The sequence below is a fragment of the Ursus arctos genome, unplaced genomic scaffold (genome assembly GCF_023065955.2).
Source record: "Ursus arctos isolate Adak ecotype North America unplaced genomic scaffold, UrsArc2.0 scaffold_16, whole genome shotgun sequence".
Classification (NCBI taxonomy): Eukaryota; Metazoa; Chordata; class Mammalia; order Carnivora; family Ursidae; genus Ursus; species Ursus arctos.
Window position 1 is genome coordinate 14,280,393 of NW_026622830.1, and position 23,331 is coordinate 14,303,723.

General features: G+C 54.5%; 1 protein-coding gene across 1 annotated transcript in view; it reads left to right on the top strand.

Annotated features, from left to right (window-relative positions):
- CDH22 (cadherin 22) overlaps nucleotides 1-11,660 on the top strand; it is a 66,371-nt gene extending 54,711 nt beyond the window's left edge. The window contains exons 8-11 of the mRNA XM_026503646.2: nucleotides 1,705-1,826; nucleotides 1,944-2,061; nucleotides 7,887-8,138; nucleotides 11,095-11,660. Coding sequence (XP_026359431.1) covers nucleotides 1,705-1,826; nucleotides 1,944-2,061; nucleotides 7,887-8,138; nucleotides 11,095-11,660 — 1,058 coding nt within the window. The remainder of the gene's footprint in view (nucleotides 1-1,704; nucleotides 1,827-1,943; nucleotides 2,062-7,886; nucleotides 8,139-11,094) is intronic.
- The last annotated feature ends 11,671 nt before the right edge of the window (nucleotides 11,661-23,331 follow it).

Consider the following 23,331-nt stretch of genomic DNA (forward strand, 5'->3'; position numbering starts at 1 on the left):
TCCTAGTCCTTGAGGTCACCAGTGGGTAGAGCTTGTCAGTAAAAAACTCCTAAGATAGCAGGGCACCAGTGAGCACCCAAGAGGTCCAGGAGACAAAGGGCAGAAAAGGCCAACATTCAGGGTGCTGCTCAGAGAGGGCAGGCTAGGACGAGGTATCCTGCAGTCACTTGATGTCATTGCTGAAAGGACCCTTCAAGGATATCTGTTTATTTAACAAATCCTTATATAGCACTTGCTATGTGTTATATACACAGTTTAAAAATGCTTCACAGATAGTAACTCAATCTGTCCTCTTAACCAACCCATTACTAGTAGCTCCATGTCGCTGGTGAGAAAACAGAGGCACAGAGAGGCCAAGTGACCTGGCACAGACCACACAGCTACTAAGTGGCGAAGTTGAGATCAGAACAACTTGGTTCAGGAAACTGACTCTTAATCACTGTGCTCTGCTCATTTTCCAGATGTGGAAAGGGATCTCAGGGAGGGAGGACCAAATGCTGGGTCAAGGACAGAGCCATGCCTGGAACCCAAGCCTCTGTCTGTGTTCTTCCAGGCTTCATTCATGAGTTCCACAAACGCATCAGAACCTACTCTGTGCCATGTCCCACAGTGCTGGGAACCGGGGATGAATACATCAGGGGCCTTAACCTCAAAGACATCACAGGTGGGGGATCATGGTTTTGCTGAAGACCCCGGCCAAGACCTATATCCAGTGGACTCGTCTTGCCCTCTCAGGATCAGGTCTGAAAAGAGCAGAGGTTTGAGAGCCCAGTTGCCAGCTGACCAGTTCGTTAAAATTTCTCATGCTTTGTTTCTCTTCTGTAATGTAGGGCTAGAAGTTGAACCCAAGCACAGGATTTCCACGTGGATACCTGAAATAATGGATGTGGATGCTCGGGTGTGTTCTGTGCACTTGATGGTGATGGGATGTTGAGGATGGGATGTTGGTTGACGGCAGTGGTGGTGATCGTGTTGCTGGAGGACAGAGCGGGGGTAGCGATGTGATGGCGACCTAGGTGTTTATGGGGGGGTAACAGTAGTAAGGGTGGGGCTGGTCATGGTGGTTGTGGTGGGGATCGTGTCTGCGTGGGTGGTGATGATGGTGGTGATATTGGTGATGGCGGTAGTGGTAAGGGCACTGATAGTGATGGCCTTCGTGTTTGTGATAATAGAGATGAGGAGGGTGGTGCCTTGGATAGGGCAGTGGTGACGCCATCATTCCAATGGTGATGGTCACAATGGTGAAGCCACCGGGTTGGTGATGGCAAGAGTGGTGAGGTTGGCGATGGTGGTACTGGTGGTTATGTTGGCACAAGGATAATACTAATGAGGGTAGTGGTAACAGGACTGGTGACGGTGGTGGTGAAAGGAGCAGTGGTGGGGATGGTGTTGACGATGGTGCCGGGTGGCTCCAGGGGTTATGGTGATGGAGGTGGTGGTGGTGATGCCCATGGTGTCAGTGCCAATGTTGGGGATGGGGATGGTGACACTAGCAGGATGACCTAATGGTGGCAATGGTGACAGCAGTGGTGGTGGTGACCCCTTCATGCCAGATGTCCTCAGTTCTGATCCTATTACCTGCTGAATCAACCCACAGATCTCTCAGTGTGACCCCACTGCCTTGTCTTGTCCTTGTGGCCGATGGGGGGTTGTCTAGATCTCACATTTGATGCCTCTCCCCCCGCTCCTGTGCTCTCGCTGCAGACAATCATGCCCAGCTCTCCCGGGCATCCCTAAGGATCCGAATCCTGGATGTGAACGACAATCCCCCAGAGCTGGCCACTCCCTACGAGGCGGCTGTGTGTGAGGATGCCAAGCCAGGACAGGTACATGGAGGGGCTGAGGACTGGGCATTCTTGCCAGGCCTGACCGGGACACCCTCTACCCAGGCCCAGAGTGGGCTCAGCCTCACATCAGCTCCCTGCCCCGTCCTCACCCTTCAGCTTATCCAGACCATCAGCGTGGTGGACAGAGACGAGCCTCAGGGTGGGCACCGCTTCTATTTCCGCCTGGTGCCCGAAGCTCCCAGCAACCCTCACTTCTCCCTGCTTGACATCCAAGGTGAGTTACCTCTGAGCCACCAAATCCTAGGATGCACAGAAGGAGGGGTCTAGCCTCCCCTCCACTTCCCGTATTACTGGTGGAGAGACTGAGGCACCCAGAGGGCCAGTGTTAGGTCCAAGATCACACAGATAATCTGGGTCAAGCTAGAGCTGTTCCCCAGCCCACTGGCCAAACCCTGAAGAACAAGCTGGGGGCGGGTTGGTGGAGTGGAGAGGGGGCACCCAAGAGAAGAGAATAGAACACTATAGAGAGGAAACAGATGAGGAGTGGGTGGGCCAGAGTCCTGGATGGAAAGAGCCCCTGGTCTAACTGAAGATTGAAATAAGCCACGTGCACACACTCCCACCCTTCAGTTTAAAAAGTCCTGTATCCCACTCATGTTTCTCTTTGCATCCTCACACCCGCCCTGGGAAGTGGTTTTCTTACCCCCGCCCCCACCATTTTACCCATGATAAAACAGAGACTCTAGGAGGAAAGGGACCCGCCCAGGGCCATACTGGGAGTCAGTGGCAGGCTGGGATTCCAACCCACCCCTGTCTCAGACCCAGCGTGCTTCCTGCTTTCGCTCACTCACCGCCTTGAAAGGGACTGCCCTGCCCAGCCTGAGCTGATCCCACTGTGAGATGTGCCCCAGCAAGTTCCTCAAGACGCCAAAGTCTGAGACTTTGAGGATTGAACTGGGGGTGGGAGGGTTGGGGCGGTCAGTGGACTGGGAGTGAGGGCCCTGCGTCCCAGGCCAGGCTCAGCTGGGGGCTCTCTGGCTAAGCCTGGCAAGGTCTGCACTTCCTAAGCCTCCGTGTTGTTATCTGTAAAATGGGGCCAAAAGGGCCTGCCCCCTGCAATGGCTCGGCAACCCCAGCGAGATGAGGGCTACCGAGGTATATTGTTAGTACCGGGAACACGTTATTTCCTGCGTTCAGCAATTATTGACTGAAGCACGGTGCCTATGTAGCAGGCACTGTTCTAGGTCCTGAAATATAGTGGCAAACCTGACAAACTCCCTACCCTCATGGAGGTGACATTCTGGTGAGGGGAGGTAGAAATTAAACAAGTGAATAATACGTTGGGGATGCTAAAAGTGGCTAGAGGGTAGATAATGCAGTCTCCACCCAAGTCTAAACTTGGTTTTGTTCCATGCTGGGCCCTGAGTGCCTGGAGCAGCGCCTGGCACGTAGTGGCTATTCCATAAAATGTGTTAAAGTGGGAAAATAACGCAGAGTAAGAGTAGGAGCTATTAAACAAGGGGGTCTGGGAAGCCCTCTGTGAAGGAATCAGTAGTAAGTATGAATCTAAAGGATATTAGGGAGTGAGCCACGCTAATAAGTGGACCAAGAATGATCCAGGGGGAGGGAACAGCATGTACAAAGGCCCTGAGGTGAGAGCAGGTCCAGGATGTTCAAGGAACAGGAGGCCTGCATGGTTGGAATGAGTGGATGCCAGGGCTAGGAGATCAGGTCACGTGGGTTCTTTCTGACCCTGGAACAGGTCTGGGACCACCCCCAAGACCCTTACACCGCTTCCCTCCAAAAGGAGGGACCTCAGTGGCCTCTGAAGCCAGACCCTCTGTATTTCCAAGAGTCATATTAAAAATATTTCACAACCAGTGCCGTTCAGATAACCAACCGAAAGGGCCACTGACCATAAATAACCTGGAGTAGGACCCTGGAGCCCCCGCTGTGCCAGGCTTTACCCCCTTTGTGGCTTGATTGGGTCAAATTTGGGGGTGGGCATGGGGGGAAGGCTGAGGCAGCAGGGAAGGACTTGGGGCAAGCAGAATCAGAGCTATTTAAACCTTTTTGGAAGCATTTCAGTATTTTAGCAACTGTTAGTGTCTTGTCTATGCATTATTCCAATGGTATCCTGAGTTGGCCCCGGGAGACACAAATAGCCCTGGCTTGACCTCGCGAAGTTCACAAGTCTTTCCAACCCGAGGGCCCTGAAGTTCTGTCCCAACTGCCTCTCTTTGACAGGGAGCTGCCAGGAGCTCCCATCCCGTGTGACCACCTGGAACGTGCTCCAGGAGCGAGGGTGGCAGCCATGTGCTGAGCTCAGCACAGCCATGGCGAGGCTCCTCCACCAGCCCCTAGCCCCTTCCCACGGCCTGCCAAGCCCCCTCCTCCTCACCGTATAAATATCCTGGGTGACAAACAGCTACCCCAACCCATCTGTTTCTTTGTACACATTTGTAGCCAGTTTGGAAACGTGATTTATAAATATTGCTTTTGCAGCCAGGGATTGACACTGATGTATGTCAGGCCAGATGGATGGATGCAATGCTGGGCGTGGATCCTGCCTGGACGGGTGGGGTAGGGGACCTGGGGTGACCAGCAGCTTCCCCCGGTGAAGCCAGCCGCCGCCCAGGAGGGCAGCTCAGGGGGTTCAGGGAGGATGCCCAGGGATTCCCTTTTGTCGGTTGGAGGAGTGGCAAGGACCAGAGCTCTCAGAACATATGGCTCCATGGCCAAAGACAGCAACCTCGAGAAACAAACATCTCTCCACTCCTCTGTTCTTGCTTGGGAGTTTGACGCTGAGCCAGAGCCAGCCACTCATTTTTCAAAACTGTCTACTTCTCTGTGTCTCCACTGCCCACTATCCTCTCACACTGAAAACACACAGTATCTCCCTAACTCGTCTTCTACATCTCCTCTTGTGTTTTACATTAGTAACTCCCTTGACTAGAATGGAGGCCCAGCAAGGGCAGGGACCATGCCTGTCTTGTTCATTGCTCTAACCTCAGGGGCTAATAATCCTGACATCCAGACGGTGCTCAACGAGTATTTGCTATGGAATGAATGGATGATATGTCACTCGGTCCCTCCTTTGCTTAAAACCCACCAGTCAAAGGCCTCCCATTGCTTTTAAGAAAAGAACCCCAATTCCTTACTATGGCCTCTAAGACTTTCCATAATGAGCCCCTGCCCCACCCTGCCCCCAGTTTGACCTTGACTCACTCTAGCCATCACCTTCATCCCTCCAGTCACAAAGGACTGCTTTAGGTCCTTGAGCATATTATGCTTCTTCCAACCTCAAGGCCTTTGCCTTGGCTGTCCCCTCTCCTTGAACTCATCATTCAGGACTCAAAAGTAATATCACTTCTTCCAAGAAGAGCTCCCTGACCTCTCAGACAAAGTCGGGTCCTCTGTGAGGTGCTGTTGCTGTAATTTTCCTTCTTAGCACTCACCATGGTTTGTAATTGTAGACTAAATTGTGGGCTTATTCAATTAACATTTGTCTTCCACATTATAATATAAGCTCACATCCAGGACTATTGGTTTAACTTTCCATTGTTTTCTCCCTGTGACTAGTATGGTGCCTAAGACATAGTAGCCACTCAATAAAGATTTATTGGATGGCTGGGTGGAGGATGGATGGGTTGATGGATGGATGAGGGATGGATGGATGGATGGATGGATAGATGGAGATGGATGGGTGGATGGAGGATGGATGGATGGATGGATGGATGGATGGATGGATGGATGGAAGATGGAGATGGATGGTTGGGTGGATGGAGGATGGATGGATGGGAGGCAGATGGATGGATGGAGACGGATAGATGGGTGAATGGAGGATGGATGGATGGGTGGATGGGTGGATGGATGGATGGATGGATGGATGAAGGATGGATAGATGGATGATTTGATGGGTGGGTGGGAAAAATAGCTATGTCACCAATTCACTGGATAAATACAGACAAGTCACTTCTCTCTGAACCTCAACCTCTACATGTATAAAATGGAAATAATGTCACAACTCTTGGTGGTTGGGACAATTAAACATTACTATATTTAAAGCATCCACATGGTCCTTGATGCATAGAAAGTGTGCAGTCAGTGCAGAGGAGTCCCACATCATTCCCTTTTCCTCATTTTGCTCTTGAGTCTCCTTTCCTACCCTCAGGAAGGCAGATATTTTCACAGCCGGGGTTGATTATCCTTTGACAGGCAGGCTGGAGTGGAAGCCAGAGCTTGAAGAGCTGACCTGGGATCACCAGTTACCCCAAAAGTTGCAGTTCATTCAAGTGTCATTCTTCAAGTCTGGCTCGGTGCCAGGGCAGAGACAGGCACACGCTAACCTAACGCAATGTGACAAGTGCTCTAACAGAAGTGTGTGTGGCACCTGCATAGTCAGAGCAGGGAGGGGGAAGCCATAAATCCTTCCTTCCCAGGGAAGCGGAGAAAGGAGGCCACAGAAAGGAGGTGACATTTAGCTGGAGCATGACAGATGAGAATTTGCCCAGGCAGGAAGGTGGAGAGGGTGCTCCCGCTGGCGGGAAACTGGTGAGTAGAGGCAGGGCAGCCTACACGGAGAGCAGGCACGGGGTGCAGCACAGGAAACATGGGGTGGGGCATGAACGAAAGAACAGCCAGCATTTATGGAGAATTTCCAGCAGCTGGGACCAATTCTAAGGGCTAGGCATGAATTTTACCATATAATCCTCACACTGATGTGTCCTATTTTCCTCAGTTACAGATGAGAAAACTGAGGTCCAGAGAAGCTAAGTGAGCTCCCAAGCTAGTCAATGTTTGACTCAGCATGATTTTTTAAAACAATTTAATGGAGATTTTCAAATGTGTATAAAAGTAGATAGAATAATATCACGAAACCTCATGATGCCATCACACGAGCTTCATCCCATGACCAATCTTGTTTGAGCTGGACCTCTAGTTCGCTTCACAGATGTGTTCAAGGTCACAGGTCAGCTCTTTTCTCCTACATTGTGTCCCTGACTGGGGGAGGCCAGGAATTGAATTGTGTTGACAGGGACCACAGAGCTGGGGAAGGGACCCAGACCGCCAAAGTCTGAGGTCAGAGAGACTAGCCGGAAGGCTGTGAGTGCAGGAGAAGGACTCAGGAGGGAAGCCGCCCCACCCCCCCACCCCCCGAGGAAGGCAGGGCCCCCTCATATGGAGCTGGCTGTGAAGGGTGGGGGCAGCAGCAAGCCCGGCTCTGAGTATCAGCCTCCACACTGGCACCCATCAAAATCATGGGGGCTCAGGGATGGCCTGACCCATGCAGCAGAGGGGTGGGAGAGGCAGGAAGGGCCGGGGAAGCAGGCACCACCTATCATGGAAGCCCACGCTCCGGGACCAGAGAGCCACCTGAGCCCTGCCTGGCATTCCCATCTACCGGCTGAAGTGATATAATGAGTATGATGTGTTAGTTGACTGTCCTCTCTGGTCGCACATGTAGAAAGGAGACCTTAGTGCGCTTGGGGCCCTCATCAGGCTCCAGGGGCCATGCCCCCAGACCTCCAGGCTCAGCCTCTTAGACTCCTGACAGAAAGCTCCCTCAGCCAAAGCCAGGTGCCAGAGAAGACATTCCCAGTCTTCTCTGTGACCCAGGGCTTGTCAGGGGCCCAGTAAGCTATAACCCAAGGACCCCAGGACCCCAGGGTCAGGGGACATTGGGTAGCTGGGGCGGAACAAAAGAAGGCTGTTAAGATGAGGGAGGAAAAAAATTAACATAGCCGGGGACAGGACCTTGGCCCAGCTGGGGACAGAATCTTGGAAAAGCTGGGGACAGGACCTTGGCCCAGCTGGGGACAAAACCTTGGAATAGCCGAAAACAGTATCTTGAGACAGCTGGGAATAGCATCTTGTGACAGCTAAGGACAGAACTGTGGGTTATACGGCTGGCAGCAGGATTCCCAGGCAGCTGGGGGCAGAAGGTGGGGAGATCGGGGAGTCGATCCGTGGGTCACCTGGGAGGCAGGAGCTTGGGGCAGAGGGAGGCAAATCCCGAGGTGGCATCAGGAGGTGGCCGGGACAGGGGAGGCTGACCCGGGCCCTGGTGTCACATGCCACTCCCTTTTCCCGGAGCAGACAACACGGCCGCAGTGCACACGCAGCACATGGGTTTCAACCGGCAGGAGCAGGACGTGTTCTTCCTGCCCATCCTGGTGGTGGACAGCGGGCCGCCCACGCTGAGCAGCACGGGCACACTCACCATCCGCATCTGCGGCTGCGACAGCTCGGGCGCCATCCAGTCCTGCAACACCACAGCCTTCGTCATGGCTGCCTCCCTCAGCCCCGGCGCCCTCATCGCCCTCCTGGTCTGTGTCCTCATCCTGGTCGGTGAGTCCACCCAGAGCCACGCCCCTGCCCCGCTGGCCTGCACCCTGGGGCCCTGGACGTCCTTCCTAGTAACCCCCACGGGGCCTCAGCTTCCCTCTCCCACCAGGAAGGGCGACCCCAGTGACGTCCGGGCTCTACAGCGTAGGTCCCATGACAAGTGTTCAAAGGACAGAGCAGCCCCACCGCCAGCTCCAGAAAATGCCAACCCCACCTGAGACTCCTTGCGTGCTGGCGACCCTCTACACAGCCCAGACATGCCCTAAGGTTTTAAATCAAGCATATTATAAAAAAAAATAAAAATCTCATATCCACTGTCCTTTTTAATTCTCTATGCAGGACTTTGAGTAAAGTCCTTTTAGTAAAAAAGAGGCTCTTGTGAACCTCGCGACCACGTAGCCAGGTGTATCAGCCCCATTTTTCAGAGGAGGAAAGTGAGGCTCGCAGGGGTTAAGTGGCTTGCATAGGGGTACGTAGTCTTCGAACTTGAAATCTGGCCTCCTCACCTTGTGTTCCCTTTAACTACGCCACCTGCTAGGAATCTCAGCGGGGGCAAAACCCCAGGGGCAGCTGGGGCAAAATCTTAAGACATTTGGGAAGGCAAAATGTACCCTGGGAGCAACCCCACCAGCAGCCAGTTGAACCCACGACGTGTCACCAGTGAAGAGCTCAAGTTCTAGGAACTGAGCTGGATTCCAGTGGCCATAACGCCCCCTCCCCTGTCACAGCAGAGAGGCCTCGCCTCCGCTCTGGCTGCTGGACTTTAGCGAACAGCCAGAGCTCGGGGAACCCAAGCGTGGTCCAGATTGCAGATACCAGCTCTGCTCAGTTCCCTGGGGGATGTCAGCCGTCTGCCCCCTGCCACTGGCGTGGCGGCCACTGGCCATCCCACTGAGAACCTGCCAGTGGCGAAGCCGCACCTCCCCGGGTCCCTGCAGAGGCCCAGGGCAGGCTTCTCCTAGCTGCGAGGCCCAGGCCCCCTTCTCTCCCCTCCCCAGCCCATGGCTCAGAAACCCTTTCTCCAGAGGGTGCACTTTACAGCGGTTTCATTTTCCGAGGCAGTGCAAACAAATTTCTGCCTAATTGCCCACAAACGAAGAAAGTGCACATCAGTGCTCTAAAGGTGACGGGCGGAATCGCTGATCAAGCCTGGCACATCTGGTTCCCGCCGCCCGCACTCCCCACCATCTGCTCTCTCGGGCATCCCCCTCTGCAGCTCCCAGCCTCCGCTTGGAAAGCTGTCCATCCATCTTTCCCACTTCTCTCCTGACACCTTCCCTCCCGCCGGGCCTGTTCCCGAACCCCACCCCCTTCCCTGTCCGGTGCCACCTTGTTAGGTCGTGGGCTGGAACCCGGCCGCATGGCCCTAGCAGCTGGCTCTGGCTCTGGCTGTTGGCCGGGTCGGAGATGTTAGGAGCAGCTAGAAGAATCCAGTGCCTGGCATGGTACCCAGCACGTGTCTCTCTATCCACCCACTCACCTACCCATTTAATGCTCTCAATGGTTCATCAGCTCCTTATTTATCCATCCAGCAAGAACCCCACCCCCACCCCATGTGCTAAACTTTTGCGGGCACTGGGATCCAACTGTGAACAAAAAAACCCACAACGCCCTGAGTAACTGGAAAGTTCGGGTTGCCATCACGGAGATGGGGGAGACTGAGAGCAGAGAAGGGGAAAGATTATTTAGAGTTTGGATGTGTTCAGGGTGAGATTCTCTTGGTCGGCCCAGAGGACTGGCTGAGGAGGAAACTGGACAGAGGATCTAGATCTCAGGGGAGAAGTCAGTCCGAGCCAGAGGCTGAGATGTGGCCGTGGTCAGCCTCCAAATGAACTGCGGGGATAGCACCCATAGAGGGGTGTGGATACAGGGCCAAGGACCAAATCCAGGGCCGGCTGACGTTAAGGGGTCAGACAGGCGAGGAGAGGCATGCTTAGAAGGCCGAGAATGAGTGATCAGCGAGGCGGGAGGAGGAGAGAATGTGGAGTCCTGGAAGTCAAGTGCAGAAAGCAAAGAAGGAGCGATGCTCTCATTCTTCATCCTTACACTCGCCACGTCTCCATCCACCTCTTCAGTCAGTCATTCACTCAACAAGCACGCTTCAAGGGCTTACTGCCTGCCAGGCACCGAGCTAGGGGAACACTCCTCGGAGCCCCGAGGGGGAGTTTAGAGTGTGTGTTTGGGGGTGGGGGAAGCTCTGGTTCACAAACCTGAGCTGCCTGGGCGTCACCTGGAGGCTCCTTCAGGACAGACTGCCTGTAGATCTAGGACAGAAGCCGAGAAGTCACATTTCTAGCAAGTTCCCAGGAGATGCTGCTTGCTGGTGGTCCAGCCACTATGCTCTGAGAACCCGTGTGACAGAGGAAGGAACTCCTCACCAGGGGAGGTTGGAGGTGAAGGCACTGAACCTGGCCTGGAGCTCTTGGGGCTGGGGCGGTGGGGGCGGGGGAGCTCCTGCAGAGGCATGTTGACCTGAGACCCAAAGGGCTAAGCAGGTGCTCAGGAATTCTGGAATAGAGGAAAGCAAGGGTAAAAGAGAAGTCAAGTTCAAGATATCTTTCATTCCCCCAGCCCCATCTGCCCCTCAGCTGCCCCCTTCGCACCCCCCAGAACATAGAGACCTCTTGGGTTGTATCTCTTCATAGAGTTGAGGATAGAGACATCAGAGGTTGGGTCCAGCTCCCAACACCCATGAAATCTCTTAACACTGCCACCTGTGCCGCCACCGCAGCACGGTGGTCTAGCCTCGATTTGCACACCTCCCAAGATGGGTAGCTCATTACCTATCCGTCTAGCCAGTGCAGTTCTGACTGTAGGAACCGTCTTTTTGCACAGAAATCTAGGAAATTTGCACCAGAGGTTAGGTTGGGCCGGCTCCACTGTGTGCGAGGGGTGAGGGGTCCCCAGAGTGTCCCGGGTGGGTCCCGGCCCTCACTCGCCCCTTCTGTCTCTCCCACAGTGCTGGTGCTGCTGATCCTCACCCTCAGGCGCCACCACAAGAGCCACCTGAGCTCGGACGAGGACGAGGACATGCGGGACAATGTCATCAAATACAACGACGAGGGCGGCGGTGAGCAGGACACCGAGGCCTACGACATGTCGGCGCTGCGGAGCCTCTACGACTTCGGCGGCGAGCTCAAGGGCGGCGACGGGGGCGGCGGCGGCGGGGTCCCCAGCGGGAGCGGGGGCGCGGGCAGCCCCCCGCAGACCCGCTTGCCCTCGGAGCGTCACTCGCTCCCGCAGGGGCCGCCGAGCCCCGAGCCGGACTTCTCGGTGTTCAGGGACTTCATCAGCCGCAAGGTGGCGCTGGCGGACGGGGACCTGTCGGTGCCGCCCTACGACGCCTTCCAGACCTACGCCTTCGAGGGCGCGGACTCGCCGGCCGCCTCGCTCAGCTCGCTGCACAGCGGCTCGTCGGGCTCCGAGCAGGACTTCGCCTATCTCAGCGGCTGGGGCCCGCGCTTCCGGCCCCTGGCCGCGCTCTACGCCGGCTACCGCGCGGACGACGAGGCCCAGGCCTCCTAGCCCCTTGCCCTGCTGTCGGGGCGCTCCTCCCGGCCCACCCAGGGCCCGACGGTACCCCAGGACGAAGCATTTCCCGGGCTCACTCCCTTCCCCAGCCCTCGCAGCCTCCCAGGGCGGCCGGACAGGAGGGGGGCTTGTAGGGGGATGGACACCCCCCCTCCCGGCGGCCCCCCCCAAGCCCCGCCCCGGGGGGGTGGTGCAGCTTTCGCCCAGACGTGCGGGAATTACCAGCAACGTCATTAAAACTGCAGTGAGACTGGGCACCGCGTGGCTCTCGGGCTAGCGGGGGAGATGGCGCCGCGTGGCTGTGCGGAGAAGGGGCGGGTTACTCACTCCCGGCTGGGGGAAGAACACTGGAGGGAGGGTGCTGCTGAGGTGTCCCCCCTCCCAGGTCTCCCCCATTGGAGTTAAGAGAGAAGGAAGGCTGTTCATTTACTAAGCGCCTACTGTGTGCTGGGACACTGTACAGAGACCATCTTAGTCGTCATGGAAACCATGAGGTGGGGCCCTGCAGGTAACAGGTGGAGAACGCCACCCAGAGAAGTGGCTGTGGCCTGTCCAAGGGCACCTAGCCAGAAAGGGGGAGCCTCTGGCCCTGACCTCCCAGCTGCCTGGCCTTGGGCAAGTTACCTCACTTCTCTGGGCCTCAGTTCCCTCGTGTGTCACATGAGGCTCATAACAGAACCTACCTCGAAGAGTTGTGAGGATAAGAAGCAGTCGTATGTGTCACGTGGTTAGGACAGTGCCTGGCACATAGTAGGTGTTCAATAAATGTTAGCCTTTGATACTGTTGTTATCTTTGTCATTATTAGAAGCCCACTGGCCGGGCTTTCCTTCATCCAGTCACTCTCCCCCTTCTCCCACCATCTCCAAAGGAAAAGGAAATGTCCCCCAACTGTCGGCTCTGCTCCTGCCCAGGGTAGGGGATAGGGACATTCCCAGTGACTGTGGAGCCTTCCAGAGTCTTAGGGGGGACTGGGAGAGGACCCTTGGCTGGGGTGCCAACAGAGGACAAGTTGGGCAGCTCTGGGACTGGGGTGAGGGGGGAGGGTTGGCCAGAGATAGAGGGGCTGGAAGCCACTGGGCGTGACGGGGACCTTAGCTGTTCGGTCCCAGAGCCCAGCAGTCTCCCCATCCATGGACCCCCCAAGTTAAGAACTTCAGGGCTAAGTTATCTTTAAGAGTCTCCCTCCAGCTCTAAAACCCTTTGATGACAAAATATAGGTTAGTTGTCCCCCCAGCACACCCCCAAGTGAGTCATTCATTCCGCATCGATCAGCTGTGAATTCCAGCTCCCGCTAGCTAGGCAGCCTTCATCAAGGTCTTCAACTGCTGACGCTCAGTTTCCTCATCTGTAAAATGGGGCTAATGATAGTCCCTCCCTTAAAGGGTTGTTAAGAGGCTTAAGGGAGATAAGGCATGTTAAGCCCTGATCCCAGTACCTTCCCGACACATTGAAAATGCTCAGTGGATGCTCATTAGCCTTATTTGTTTGTCTGTTTTTTACTCTCCCAGGGATCATTCATTGATTCCTTCCACATTTGCCAAGGTCCACTGTGACAGATCCAGAGATGGTCATTATGCCCTGAGTGCCTTACCTGTATTATTCATCTAGGTTAGATCCTGTCAGCCCCACTTCACAGGTGAGGAAACTGAGGCCCAGAAGGTAGTAATGCACCCAAGGTTACACAGGTCGTAAGTACTGCCTGCCTTTCAGCAACTCAAGGGCCCAGTGGGCCAGGCACGCTGGGCAGACGCAGCCAGTAATAATGCACTTGATAAGAGTTGTAGCAGAACTAACAGAACAAGGTCCTGAAAACACTGAAGATTGAATAATTCATGGAGGGCTTCCCAGAGGAGGTGACTCCAGCTGCATCTTGAAGAATGAGATGTATGAGATGACCAAGCAAGCAACAGCATGCCAGGCAGAGAGAAAAGCATCTGCAAAGGCAGGCGGAGGGGAGAGGCCAGAAGCATGTGGTGGCTTCAGGGACCATGTGTGGTCCCAGGGGCTGGGTCACTAGGTGTAGCGATGGTGACATGTGAGGCAGGGAAGGCTGGTTGGAGGCAGGTGGAGAAAGCACTTGAAGGCCAGGAGAAGGAACTGGATGCTTTGCTGCACTCGAGCATGTCTCCTGACAGCAGGTATGTGGGCCAAGCGAGGTAGTCCCAAATGGGGTGACATTAGGACCCTCATCCCGTGTCCATGTTCCTGTATCTATCTCTTCTACAAGTGGGCATGGTAACTCGGGGACCCTCGGGGAGACATGTGATCCCCTCTCTCATTGCGTGTGCTCAGCCGTCACATACAGAACCCCAGCAACATTTCTCAGATTGGTTTTTGCTCTCTCCATTGTAGAGCGGAAACTGAGATCCAGAGGAGTAAAGTGACTGGCTCAAGGTCACCCAGCTGGTCTAGGACAGAGCTGGGCAACACAGGATCCCTAATTCCAAGTTCCTGTTCTTTCCACGTATGCCAGTTGCCTTGACAGATTCTGACCCTGCTGAGAAGAAGGTTATAGTCAGGTTACGTGTCCAGAGGGACGTATAAACATGGAGTCACAAGCATCCTTGAACATCTTCCAAATCCCACACATGGGGAATGACCTTCCCAAGGTCACACAGAGTTAAAGATCCTGCCAGAAATAAAGAACATTATTCATCCAGATTCACCTTCTGAGCCTCTGGCTCAGACCATTTACCAGCTGTGTGACTTTGGACATATTATTTACCCTCTCTGTGCTTCTGTTTTCCTATCCATAAAGTGCACATACTCAGAACACCTACTCCATAGGGTTGAAGTGAGGATAAAATGCAGGGACCACCGCTGATACCTGATACTCAGCATCTCCCGTGTACCAGGCACCGCCCCAAGCATGTCACGTGATCTAACTCCCGCTAATCCCACAACCACCCAATAAGTAGCCCTCATTTTACATTTGAGTACCTTGCCTGAGATCACATGGCTGGTGAAGAGAGATGGCAGGATTTCACCGAGGTTCTCTGGCGCTCAACACTCTGCACACCAGCACGCATGCGCCGGGCACACGGGAAGCCCTGGGCACGTGGCCCGGGCACATCTGACGTCGCCGTCTGTGCCCGGGAGAGCTTGTCCTCCACTCACTGTTGTGTTCTCCAGCCTGCGGGAGTCCTCAAGCGTCCCCAAGATTTCTTCTCATTCTGGAGTGGGGTGTGGAGGGAAAGGCAATGCTCCCTCAGTCCCCTCTGCTTCCGACTCTGTGTCCCCACTGGGCTCTGAGCCAGCCCAAGAGAGAAATCCGGTGAGTCCAGCCCCCGTCCTGGGCTCCACAAGGTGTCCACGAGCGTCCACGAGGTGTCTGATGGTCTGGGGTCACAGAGAAAGGTCTTGTGCAGAACCCAGCCTTTGGTCATCTGTCCCGCGGGTTCCCACCAAACTCCCCCAGGAGCTCCAAATCCTCTCAGTGCTGAGCAGAGAGCATGGCCACCCCAGACTCTCTCAGCTCCAGGCTTTAATTGACCACACCCAACTCCATCAAGGAGCTCAGAAAGCAATGAGCCTTCCATTTACCCTGTCTGCCCTCTTTTCAAGGCATCAAGGAAAATGAAAAGAATTCCCCTTTACTGTCATTGTCTCAGTCACCGTCATCATCACGGGATAAAGGAGGATTCAGGGTCATGAGCAAGAATTGGTGTATAATCGACCAAGAATTTTAGAGCCAGGGATATTAATGACAGCGACGACGACGGTAACGGTGATGGTGGTGACAGTGCACTTACCTAGGGTTTGCGGCATGCCAGCCACTGTTCTAAGCCCTGCATGTAATTACCACCAGCCCGGGTAAAGCCCATGGAGGGTGGACTCTATGTTTACTGTGTTTAGCTCTTTACGTAAGTTGTGTTGTTTAATTTTTATCAGGTGCATGATTAGCCCTATTTTACAGCTGAGGAGTCCAGGGCTCACAGAGGAGAGGATTGCTCGAGGGCATGGAGCTTGTAAGGGCGGATCATCGCACAAACACTGCCCCAGGAGTCCACACAGGACCAGGACGACTCAGATTCTGACCAGAGTTTCGGGGCGGAGGCGGGGGGTGTGGGGAGAAGAGCAGCTGGTGAGAGGGGAGGCACCGCAGACAGATGGCCGAACTGGGGAGCAAGGTGGCGGTGGGGCCGAGGCTGCCGTGTACGCCCAGGTCTGCATCTCCGGTGTGCACCGATGTGTGTGTGTCTGCATGTGGCTGCGGGCACGCACCGGGGAAGTGGGAAGCCGACGCCGAGCACACAGGTCAAGAACTAACCTCCCACCTCCTGATTCAGGCAGCCGAGAGAGCCAGCTGCTGTCATAGGGGGCGGCTAAGCGCCCGCACCCGTCAGCCAGCCGTCATCGCTGCCCACCCCCGGGTCACGAATCAGCAGCTCCACTTACCTCCTGCCAGCAAGCACGCTCAGGCCAGCTCTGTCACTGGCCGCTGAGCCTTTGGAAAATGTAACCCTGTCAGCCCTCACTCTGAGGGAAGAGGATTTCCGCTTCACTGAGTGCACATGGGTGCACGCACGCGGCCACGTGCTCATGCCAGCACAGGATGCCTGCACCTGAGGACCCTCAGACATGCTCCCACCAGGGTGCACGGTGCGGACCATACACACGCCCAGCCATGCACGCAGAGCATATTTGCAGCTCTGCAAACGCGGCCACATGCCCACACACTCCACGTGGACTGGAGGCGAGCTCTCACGTATGCACTCACATTGGTACACAAACCATACACATACCTTCCATAGGTGTGTGCTCTTACATGCGTGTGCGTGTGTGTCCACTGATATGCTTCCATTTTCCCACGCAAGCATGTACTCACACACATTCGTGACACTCCCATGCAGTTACCCGGTACATACACATGTCTCCCCTCGGATGGGTTTGTGTACACGAACTCCTAGCCCCACCCACATTCATACTGCCATATGCGCATTCGCGTGCTCGCACGGGAAAACATGTGTAGCCTCAGGAACAGTCAGTTACAAACTCTAAATTCCAGTGCATAATGCCTACAGACCTGTTTGCACGCATGAGCACATGAGTCCGTGAGCACATAATAGACGTGATCACTCACAAGCATCTAAACAACAAGGCCCCCTCCGGCAAGCGTTCGGAACTACACCAGGCAGGGGCAACTGGGTGGCTCAGTCGGTTAAGCATCCAAGTCTCGGTATCAGCTCAGGTCATGATCGCAGGGTCATGGGATTGAGCCCTGCATCGGGCTCTGCGTGGCCCGTGGGACCTGCTTGGGATTCTCTCTCTCTCCCTCTGCCCCTCCCCCCCCTCAAAAGAAAAAAAAAGAAAGAAAAGCAAAACAACGGTGTACACCCCCCCCCCACATCTGCCTGCCTACATGTGTGGACCTTCACTTCTGGACCACAGTCCTCAGACACGTAAGCACCTCTAGCCACGTGTACGTTCAGGCAGGCCCAGCAGGGTTCCCTCACAGCCACGCCACATGAGCCTGGCTCCGCACACAAGCACGCACACACACAGACACGTGCCTCTGAAGCCCATCTCCCACGCGTGCGTGGGGTCAGAGCTCTAGCACATGCCCCGCTAGGGTGCAGCCTGCCCCCGGTCCCAGATTGTCAGGTGTGCTGGGGACAGCGGGAATAGTGCCCGCGCACAGAAATCGCCACTCATGCAGAATTGCATCTGCCGCAAACTTCTCATCTGCTGTGCAAATGATGATTAAATGTTATTGTGCAAGAGAAACCGGCAAGGAGGGATTCATTAGCTTTATTGTCAGGAAGGACTCCATGGGCTCCAGCGCCCAGCTCCAAGGCTGGCTTAACCCCCTGTGTGCCGGGGGTGCCGTGCTCGCAGAGAATGAAGGCCCAGGAGACGGATCCCAGCGCTGGGCCCACGTGAGCCAGCCGGGGTGCAGAGAGCACCAGGGAGAGGGTCATGAGTCCAGACGGCCGCTCCAACCTCACCCTTTGTTTGCCGTGCAGCCTTGGACTTGTTTCCTTCATCAAATAATCCCTCACCCCGTGTCACAGGAACACAGAAACACGGAGGCCATGGACCCTCCTTAATGCACGGGGCTTCTGGGATGGAGAATTGCTTCCAGACCAATGAAACAACTGAAGCAAAGACTGGAAGGCTTGGAGACAGAGTAGCAGTGCAGGGCTTGTCCAGGAAACACTGGGCTGCGCAGGGCAGGTGGAGGGCAGGTTGTAAGGGGCCCAGAAAATCCTTCCAAAGAGCTTAGGCCTTTTCCGGAGAACAGTGGAGAACCACAAAAGGTACTTAGGGCTGACAGATAAAATACAGGGTGCCCAGTTCAATGTGAATTTCAGATAAATACCAAGTAATTATTTTAGCATTAGTATGTTCTAAATATTGCACAGGACATACTTACACTAAAACACTTAGTCATTGTTTATCTGAAATTCACATTGAACTGGGAATCCTGTATTTTTATTTTGCCGAATCTGGGAACTCTATCTCTATTAGTATCTTACACAGATCCCCCTGGCTGCTGTGTCCAAGGTAGATTAGAGGGTGCGAGAAGAGAGAGGGAGACCTGTGAAGAGGTGAGGAGGTCACAGTCTCACCTTCCTCTTTAATCAAAGAACCCCCAGTTTTTAGCTGGGCACATGGCCATCTATCACAAGGATCACATTTCCTGGCCTCCATCACAACTGTGTTTTGCATGGACTGAGTTGCAGCCCGTATAATCCAAGCAGAATTGTCACATGGCAGCTTCTGGGACACCTCCTCAAAAGACTGTTGACCAAGGCCTTTTGCCTTTTTTTCCTGCTCTTCCTCCTTTCTGCTGAGTGAACACAGCTGAGATGACTGGAGCTCAAGCAGCTACCTTGGGCCATGAGGACAAAGTCTGTACCCCATGGATGGCCAAACAATGAACTAGGAGACTTGGTTCCTTTCAACTTCATGGGGCCACCATACCAGCCCCAAACTGCCCCCATCCACACCTGGATTCCGTGAGAGAGAAATAAGCTTCCAATGGTTAGAGTCATTGTTATTTTGTTTTTCTGTCCCGAGCAGCCAAGTCTAATTCTAGCAGATACAAGTAACTGACACAGGAATCTCGGCAAGAGCTATTGAGGCTTAATCTGCGCCAGCAACAGTGGATTTGAGAAATATTTAAGAGGAAGACTCAGCAGGTGTGTAGGGATGGCGGATAGAGGAGGTCCAAGGTCAAAGGGTAGAGAAGGTCAGGCTTGAGGGATAAGGACAGTGGAGCTGGTAATGGGCCAGAGAGCTCAGGAGAAGCCTAGGATCGGGGTGAGGGGAAGTCAGCGTGGTTTGGGTCTGTTGAGTTTGAGGGACCTACAGGCCACGTGCACTAGATGTGGAAATTCAGGGCTGGAGCTCAGGAAAGAGGAAGGGCTCACGAGCTTTGCTGGCCACCGTCATCTACAGGATAACTAGAGCCATAAGAACAAGGGAGGTCTGAGCAGAGGGCAGAGGGGCCGGGTGAACTCTGAGAAAGCATCAGGTGTGGGTGGAGAGAGAAGAGCTGTTTGGACCTCGGTTTCTCCAGCTGTAAAATGGGGGCAGGGGAGAGGGGTAACCTAACTGATCCCTAACGTTCCTGCCGATCTAACATTCAAGAATTCTAAGGTGTGATCTTAGACCATTTATGTCCCCTCCCTGTGATCAGTTTCTCCTTTGGAAAATAGGGCTAAAAATGGTACCTACCTCACAGGGTTGTTTGGAGGACGGAGTGACTCACACTCGTGCCCAGCTCAGCGCCAGGCACAGAGTAAGAGCAAAATTAACAACCGCTGTCAGGACATGGACGTGAGGCTTCATGTGGGTGAGTGAGAAGTGGGGATGGGTCCTCTTCCCACTCCAAGCCCAGAAAGAGGCTGCAAGCCTGGGGTCCTTCGCTGAGACCTCTAGTGGGCACCTGCTGTATGCAGAACACAGAGCCAGGTGGGGAGAGGGAAAAAATGGGGAGAAGACGTGCTCACCCCTGGAGAGGTGATAAAGCCCAGTCTTACCGGGAGAGGTTGGAGGAAGCTAAGATCCCGGGACGGGAGAGGGGTTGGGAGAGGGGCAGAGGTACTGTTACCCAGCCCAGAGGAAGGGCCGATAAACTGAGGCCTGGGACCCTGACGCCAGCTGGGATGGGGTAGAGTTTCCTCTCCTGTTTTTCCTTCATAGCCATTGATTCACTCACAACCTCACATTTAACCGCAGACACACACACGTGCGCATGCACGCGCACACACACACACACACACACACACACAGACTCTCCATTCAGAGAAAACCTCAGAAACCCACCCATACACACGAGGCCACACAAAGACACTCACGCGGAACCCGCACACACAAAGAGGCTCGCAGACTCTTACACATCTTAATCTTATGCACCTGTTCAGAGCCATGGAGACACGCATGGGTACCGACCACAGCTCACACACGTCCCCCGGACACACAGCCGCATGCTAGCACATCCTCACGGGCACAACTACAGCCGTGTTGAGATGGACGCCCAGGGACACATCTGTGACCTCACGATCACGCACGACACGGATCCGCTCGCGTGCATTCTCACAAACCTATACACCCACACACAAGACACAAAACACAAGGACACAGGCATTCACGTGTGTGCGCGCGCGCACACACACACACACACACACACACACACAGGCTGTCTGCGTACACAGGACTTTCTAATCCCGTTGTGGTTGGCAGATCCTGGCATGCACTCAGCATCCCTGTGGCCTCCCAGCTCACCACTCACTCCCTAGTAATTGGAGGCAATTTAATCCCCATCCCGCCCCGCCAATCACAGGCTCCGCAGAGCAGGCGCCCCTCAGAATGCCCCACCACGAGGGCAGCGAAGCAGAGCGCCCCCTCCCTGCTCCGGTTTCCCCATCTACCTCGCTGGTGGAGAGGGGATTTGCAAAGCTCGACACACACACACACACACACACACACACACACGCACGCACACACGCTGAAATCCTGAGACTATATACACACAATCACACATACACAGAAACACACGCAATTGCACGCGTGCTCACGACACGTGGAGGCACAGGAAGAGAGTGTACATAACACAGGAAAGGCGCCGTGAGATAGATGGTGCCTCTGTCTATCCGGATACACATAGCTTCATGTTCCGTTTGGGAGACTATGTGTACATCTTTCCCAGAGTTCTATTTAAGTGTTTGAACACACAGACAGACAGGCAGACAGTGATCCCTCGAGATGAAGGACGCATAAACACAGCCACACACAGATCTCAGCCTGTCTTCAGTGAACATCGTCCCAGGTGGCGGAGGTGTGACACCGACACGCGATGACCACGAGCGGAGTTGGGGCACAGAAACATGGGAGCAGGGCACACACGCGTGTGCACAAAGCACACAGGACACCTCGCGGGTCCTCTGCACATCCCCGCAGAGACCCACGGTCCCTGCCAGCTGAACCGAGACACGGCCCCGTTCCCTCACCACCCAGGGTGATTTCCCAGGAGAGGGGGAGCCAAGCCCCCCACCCCACCCCCACCCTCCCCCCCGGCCCCCAACCTGCTGTTTGTCACTCCATCACGGCCGGTGCGCTGACATTCAGAGCCCAGCACTGAGATGATCACATTTAGCTGTAATGTGCCACAGATTGCACTGACATTTGGAAAATATCCCACCGCGGGACCCATTCGACTTCTAACTTTTTTCCCGGAAAAGGAGAGAAATGGCAGAGAAGGGGCAGCGAGGGCCTACAATGTTCTGGAAAGGACCTGCTTCCCAACCCAGACCCCAGGAGCTGAGACGCTCAGCCTCTCCTCCCAGAGACCCAGGGGCACTGGCTGCCCCATCGGCATCTATCTGGGGACAGTGAGACGGGGAGGTGGAAGGGGGGTCCCCAAAACAGAGACAAAGTTCCAGACCACACAGCAAGTCTTCACGGATGACCCACTGGGAGTCTCTCCATCAGATCCGGGGCCTGGGGATAGCTGCCTGCTCTCAGCCGAGCGCCTACTAAGTGCCAGGATTTGTTTTAAGCATGTTACATACATGACCTCATTCGGGATTGGAAAACCTTATGAGGTAGGAACTGCTATCGTCCTCTTTAAATGATGAGGGACCTAAAGCTCAGAGAGGTGAAGGGACTTGCTCAAGGTCACACAGCCAGGAAAGGCTGGACTCCGGTCTGTCTGACTCTATACGTGCCCTTTTTCTAGCTGCACAGGGCAAAGATGTCAGGCGCATGGCAGAGTCGGGCAGATGTTGAATCCTACCCAGGCCCTGCCTTTTCCCTTTTCCTCCTTCCCGTCTTCTCCACTGCCTCTCTCTGGCTCCCTTACTCTCCTCTCACTTCCCCTCCTCTCCACCTCTCTGAGCACAACCAGTGTCCCCGGAGTGATGGCACAGTCTGGGATGGCTTCCTGGAAGGGAGGGGGAGGGCCTGAGCTGCACCTGCAAACTCAGGGGTGTGGATGGGTAGGACTGACATCCGCAGAATTGGTGTGCAAGCCTCACAGAAAAGCCGCTGGAAATGGAATGGTCAGACCCCTCCCATGTGACAGCTGCAAACAGGGTTTGGATGATGGAGACTTGCCTGGGGTGACCCAGGTCTCTCTGAGGTTGTGCCCAGATGGGGTCTGGGCAATAGGGCCTTCTGGGGAAACGAATGGCAGCCAGAGATGTGCCTGCCTTTTCCCCAAAGAGGAGACCACAGAGGACTCTGCTTAACTGAACTGGACAGTAATGGTGGAAATGCACGCAGCGTGGTGGAAAAAAGATATTTCAAAGGCAGAGTGAAAATGGCATGGTCCCAGGTAACCCAAAAAGAATAGAAGAGGTGGGAAGATTGTCTGGTTCTCTGATGAGCTGATTAATCTCCTTAAATAACTTACAGTCCAACTTCCCAAAAGGCAAAAGAAAGTTAGGTTAATCTACTCTAAATGACTCCCGAGCTTCTCGGGGGTGGTAATCAATACACACTCTCAGTAATTGCAAGAAAGAGGGTTTTTCTGTGGAAAATGACATTCTAGCCACAGAGAGAATCCCAGGCAGGGGGATCAATTGGCCTCCAGCTGGGGAGCCAGCCCTGCCAGTGGGGGGACACGGTGGCATGACCACCATCACATCACATGGTGAACCACAGTGTCATCCCAAGGTCTGTCTTCCTGCAGGAGCTGTCATTGACTGGGGAAAGGGAGACCAAATGGGGAAGGTGAACGAGATCTCCAGCAGAAGCAAAGACTGATCCCTCGCAGTGCCTGTCGCTAATGTCATCAACAGCACCAGTGCCCACCCCTTATATGATAAGAGCTCCATCAATGGCCATTACCAGTGTCCTTGGGAGCACAACGATGCTTAGCACCAGTCCCCTGAGGACACTGTGAGTGACTTTGGGGCACCACCAAGGTTCACCAATGCTCTCGCAAGCCCATCATCTATATTTTCAGGAGTACCCGTCAGTGTCCATCTCCAAAGCCCTGGGCAGGCATCCTCGCTGATGCCCCCAAGCATAGGGACTGTGTCCTTGTTAATCATCAGTGTACTCCATTAGCCACAGTGCCTGGCACATAATAGGAGCTCAATAAATATCCTTTGACGAGATGAATAAGTGAGTGAATGGGAAGGACAGGAACTTCTTCTTCGCCCTGTTGGCCACCCTACTACCTTATCCTCAGAATCTTACCCAGTGGCTAGC